The sequence below is a fragment of the Coccinella septempunctata genome, chromosome 2, assembly GCF_907165205.1.
Source record: "Coccinella septempunctata chromosome 2, icCocSept1.1, whole genome shotgun sequence".
NCBI lineage: Eukaryota > Metazoa > Arthropoda > Insecta > Coleoptera > Coccinellidae > Coccinella > Coccinella septempunctata.
This window is the reverse complement of record NC_058190.1, coordinates 39,537,658-39,543,116: the sequence shown is the minus strand read 5'-3', so window position 1 is coordinate 39,543,116 and position 5,459 is coordinate 39,537,658. Positions and strand designations below refer to the sequence as shown.

The 5,459-nt window shown below is 36.1% G+C and overlaps 1 protein-coding gene across 1 annotated transcript; it reads left to right on the top strand.

The window, feature by feature from the left end:
• The first annotated feature begins 831 nt into the window (after window positions 1-831).
• LOC123307545 (G protein-activated inward rectifier potassium channel 2-like) lies at window positions 832-5,436 on the top strand. Its single transcript, XM_044889902.1, has 5 exons — window positions 832-1,027; window positions 1,674-1,858; window positions 2,514-2,836; window positions 3,981-4,219; window positions 4,683-5,436. The coding sequence occupies exons 1-5, from the start codon at window positions 978-980 to the stop codon at window positions 5,251-5,253; spliced, it is 1,368 nt and encodes a 455-aa protein (XP_044745837.1). The 5' UTR covers window positions 832-977; the 3' UTR covers window positions 5,254-5,436.
• The last annotated feature ends 23 nt before the right edge of the window (window positions 5,437-5,459 follow it).

Below are 5,459 nucleotides of genomic sequence, written 5' to 3'. Positions count from 1 at the left end.
TTCATATTTTCGTAATTCCCCAAAATGCGATGAAAATTCATCGAGAATCATTAACTATATTGTCTGAGAACCTTTGCAGTCGACAAACAAAAAAATTGGAACCTTCATAATTTCAAATTCAGGGCGTGAGGTTGAAATACGAAGTGTGCGGTGAATGGTTTAGTCCTGAGTGCAATTTGTGGGTGTTTTATGTCAAAAAACTGTCTGAGCCATAGTACCTAAATAATACTGCTCAATTCAAGAATCGAAGGTTACCTACTATTTGTGTCATAATGAAAGCTAACAGCAAAATGACGAATATCAGGGCCGTAATGGAAGAATATAGAATTTTCATATTTGGGTCTGTGAAACAGCCTGTACATAATTTTCGAAACAGCTGGTTTTCACTTTGGAAAGAGAAATAACAAACATTTCTGTAATTTTTTAGAATTGTTGCATTTGTTTTTTCTCTACAAGGTTTTTCTTTGACCATATTCATTGAGCATCTGTATATCAAAATGGAGGGTGTTTTACGTTAATCGATTCGAAGTTCAAAACTCACAACAATTCACCAAACCCACACTTTACAAAGAAAGTTTCTATATTCTGCTGGTCAAAGGCAAGATTTGAACTATTATTAGTTTATTGTAGGGATTTCAAACGTAAGTGATCCTTTATAAAAATCAGCAGAAGATTTTTGACGCATGGATGATATCCTTCACAGTGCAATTGGAGAAGTTCTCTACCTATGATTAAACATCTGTTGTTCCCAGGTACTATTTGCATTCAACAATTGGCTTGCAGTAATGTGTAATTATGTTTATGACGTATCAAGGTACACCTACTTATCAAATGATAACAAAACACAAATATTTATTGTACGAACTTTATTGTGAACTGGTCTCATTTTGAGAGTAAGAACCGGAAAATCCATGAAAAGTTATTCGTTATTCGAAAAATTTATGTGGTTCTCTTCCGTTTAAGACAAGTGTATTCCGATGACTGGAAATACAGATGATCAACACTCAGTTTTTTTTAGTTCTGGAAGGTAATGCCTCAAATTAATATTTTACTATTTCTGAAATGGAATGCCAACAAGAATAAAATTCATGATTTTCCCAAAAAAACGACTTATTATTCTCAATTCCCTAGATGCATGTAAACAATAAATGATGGAGAAGAATTTTGAATGATCTGCTTACTCATTTTGATCTGAAAAATGCATTGATAGCCTTAAAAACGGACCGAATTATTTTTACAATATAATTTCAAGGTCCATTGGAATTGCAATCCTTTATTGAGCGGTGTACATACCACGTTTAAGTTTAATGAAGGATTAAAATGTGAATGGATCATTTTGAAGTTCCTGCAACTGGAGATTAATTATTGAACATAAGTAATGAATTGAATTTTTGTCAATTTCCAAAAAAAAATCATTCATTTTCTAAATTTTGACAATAAATAACAAATATACAGGTGAAAATCCTTCCCTGAAACTACATCAATAAATTTCATTAATGAATTCAGTTTAGAGGTTCGATCTCTAGTAAATACAAAGTCATTTTAAGATTTTCACATATTTGGTACTCACCACCTACTCGAGAATGTATAAAACCTCTCAACACAAGAGGAAACCAAATACATGTGTATAGGTATAGGTACTAATTAATATAATTTATTCTTACATCGTTCAGTTTGCTGAGAAAGCACCAAAAACCAGAAGGAAGGAGGCTTGTCAGGAAAAATGGTAAATCAGAAATCACCCTCATTGAACCTGCAGATTTCGTAACGAAACACGATAAAAGATCAGATTTAGTTCATAGTCTGATTGATGCAAAGTGGAAATGGACTTTCAGCGTTCTAATATTCACCTTCATTTGTAAGTATCCACATAAACCTTTTTTTAGCATTCAAATATATGAGAATCAGTATCGGATCCAGGGGGGGCACAAGCTGACCTTCGAAAAAGATGGGTTTAGTTAAAGATTTGTCAAGACCAAATGGTTGCGCTGAGATGGATGAAATTCTCAGATTTACTACTAGAAGAGTTGCTCTTTCTGAATATGTATCACATTTCCATATACGGTTACTTTAATTGAGAGATAAACGACTCGAAAGCTGACCTTCGAAAAATCCTGAAAAGATGGGTTCAGTTAAAAATTCGTTAAGACCGAACGGTTGCGCCGAGATGGATGAAATTCTCAGATTTATCACGAAAAAAATTGCTCTTTCAGAATATGTGTCACATTTCTATCTACGGTTACTTTTATTGAGAGATAAACGACTCGAAAGCTAATTTTGGAAAAATCCTGAAAAAGCTGGTTCAGTTGAAAATTCGTCAAGACCGAACGGTTGTACCTAGATGGATGAAATTCTCAGATTTATTACTCGAAGAGTTGCTCTTTCAGAATATTTATCGCATTTCCCTCTACAGTTACTTTTATTGAGAGATAAACTATTCGAAAGCTTATTTTCAAAAAAACCTGAAAAAGCTGTTTAAGCCAATTTGTGAATACATTTTTTCACTTCGCTAGTTACATGGGTGTTCTTCGCCGTCCTTTGGATGGCTATAGGCGTAGCAAATGGAGATGAAGATGATGCAGAACCGATATATTCCCAATGCTTGATGGGTATCAGCAATTTCTCAGGATACTTGTTGTTCAGCATTGAAACACAAACCAGTATTGGTTATGGAAGTAGATCGATAACACAAAATTGTTTTGGTTCTGTCATTCTTGTCTGCTGTCAGATCTTGATCGGAATGGGTCTTGGAGGGAGTATGGTTAGCATCGTCTACGCTAAAATGATAAGTCCTAAGACTCAGCACTCGGATGTCAGCTTCACTAAACATGCTGTGGTGAGTAAATTCATTCTTCTAGTTTCAAGAACACCAGAACATCCAAGAAAGAAAATAAGATTGTTGACTTGTTTGATTGATGAAAAATTAGGTATTGTAGAATTCATTAAGAGGAAGTACGAGGATATATTGAAAAATTCATTGTCATTGTTATTTCTTGCTCTGCAAACCAGACCTCCACAGCTTTCATTACCTCCCCGTTGGAAGAAAATTTACGACCTTTTAAACTTTTTTCAGTTGAAGAAAGAGATGATAGTCGGATGGAGCTAATTCTGGTGAATAAGGGGGGTGTTTTAGTAATTCAAACCTTAAATCACGAATTTTCTGCATGGCAACATGAGATTTGTGTAAGGGTGTTGTATTGCAAAAACAAGACATCTTTGGATAGCTTTACTCGTCTTTTCTCTTGAATTTTTTCCCGTAGAGTGCTCAGTAATGTCGAATAGTAATCTCCGATTATTGTTCCACCCTTATCCAAAAAATTAATCATGATTACTCCATGGCAATCCCAAAAAACTATAGCAAGAACTTTTCCAGCAGATTTTTGGACACGAAACTTCTTAGGCCTTGGAGAACCAGAGTGTCGCCATTCCATCGATTGTTGCTTTGTTTCTGGATCTTTGAAATGTACCCATATCTCATCCATAGTAACAATTCGGTTTTAGAAGTCTACATCGTTTTCAAATCGAGCACAGATCGAAAGTGTTGCTTCTACCCTTAAACGCTTTTGGTCAACATTAAAACATTTGGGGATCCATTTTGCAGCAATTTTTCTCATGTCCAAATTGACGTGAACTATATGATGAACGCGTTCGTATGAAATAGTCAGTACTTCAGATATCCGTTTTAGCCCAATTCGACGGTCTGATAAAATCATGTCATGAACTGCATCGATATTTTCGGGGACTGACACAGAAACTGCCTTTGAAGCTTGCAGTCCGATTTTTCACGGTCGCTTACGAAGGACATTGATCACCAAGGGTATTAAGCATATCTTCGTAAATCTGCTTACCTATTAACCCTTTTAAATACAGGTAGTTGATGATGGCTCGAGACTCCAATATTTCGATTTTCACAGTTTTGGTGGACATCTTCTTTCTTTTAAGTTATTGCCTAACTCTGGTTTTCTTTTTTGACTTTCCAGATCTGCCAACGTGATGGGGAACTCTGCCTCATATTCAGAACGAGAGACCCTTCCAGAAAATATGAGTTCCAAAACTCGATCAGGGCGTTCTTGATCAAGATGAGGAATGGGGATTATTTGCTGAAAACGTTAAAGTTAGAGCCAATAGGTATCATATTATGGCCAACAGAGATTGTACATAGAATAACAGAAACTAGTCCTTTTTGGGATCTTTCTGCCAAAGATCTCGTTTCTAGAAAGTAAGTATGGTCCAACAAGATTTGCAACGAATTTCATGGTAACTTTAAACTAATTTCGAAGAACATTCAACTTTTACAAAATCGATCCCAGGAAATTGCAACTTTCAATTCTACCCTGTATACCATCAAATTCAATTGAAATTTCTACAAACCCGACATAAGGTGATAAATTAGATGAAATAGGCTACAAATAGACAACAAAATGATCAAAATTGGTGCACACCTTAAAAAGTTATTTCAATATTAATTTGGTGAAAAATTTGTCTATCCGGTTTTTTGTCCAGGAGTGTATTTAGCCCCCCATTCCATAAGTCCGACAGTATGATACGGTGCACACGCCTTTCCACAAAAAATCGGGGATCTCATCTCCTCTCTTCTCACTCTGTAGACTGGAAACAGAGAACGACACAAAATCCACTCTGTTTTCTTTATCAATTAGTAAAGTTTCGTGATTTTGTTTCAGATTCGAAATAGTGGTTGTTATGGAGGGTACAGCCCTGTCCACCAACCAACCATCAAGAACTGTAACCTCGTACCTCAGCAACGAGATTCTATGGGGCAACACTTTCAGATCGTGCGTGAAATACGACACAAAGAAGAAAAGCTACAAAGTGTCGCACAAACGTTTCAACGCAACTACCGAGGTCTACACACCACTATGTAGTGCGAAAAAATTGTTCGAAATTTACTCCGAAATTGTCCACCACAGAAGCTACTCAACCTCGACCGAGGACAGTCCAGAGGAGGCAAATCTGAGCACTAGTGTTTCTCCCGAAAGTGGAATAGCAGTATCGCCCCTCTTAGATAGGCAGGGAGGTCAAGGGGGAACGCATTACGAAAGTTCCGACTTTTCGTCCTCTGAATCTTTCGACGAAGAAGAAGAAAGAAGTATGATGAGTCGATTTCAGATAAGAAAAAAATCGTCAGTTATAGTGTCTTCTCTCTTGGATAGTTTGCAAAAATATGTCAGTAATGACAGCTCGAAGAACAATACGAGTGGTAGAAAAAACCCACCTCTTGAGACTGCGTTATAGATTATAGCTTTTGGAAATATATCTATCGTTTAAAGATTTATTTATGTACGTTCAGAGGTATCAGGGGAGGCTAAGCCTCCTCATAAAGCTGAGCACCAAAATTCATAATGTACATACATTTCTAACCCATCACAATTATTGTCATTGTCAATAAATTAAATAAATATATTATGGAAAGTCTGATCTACTTGCTCAGAGCAAAATCC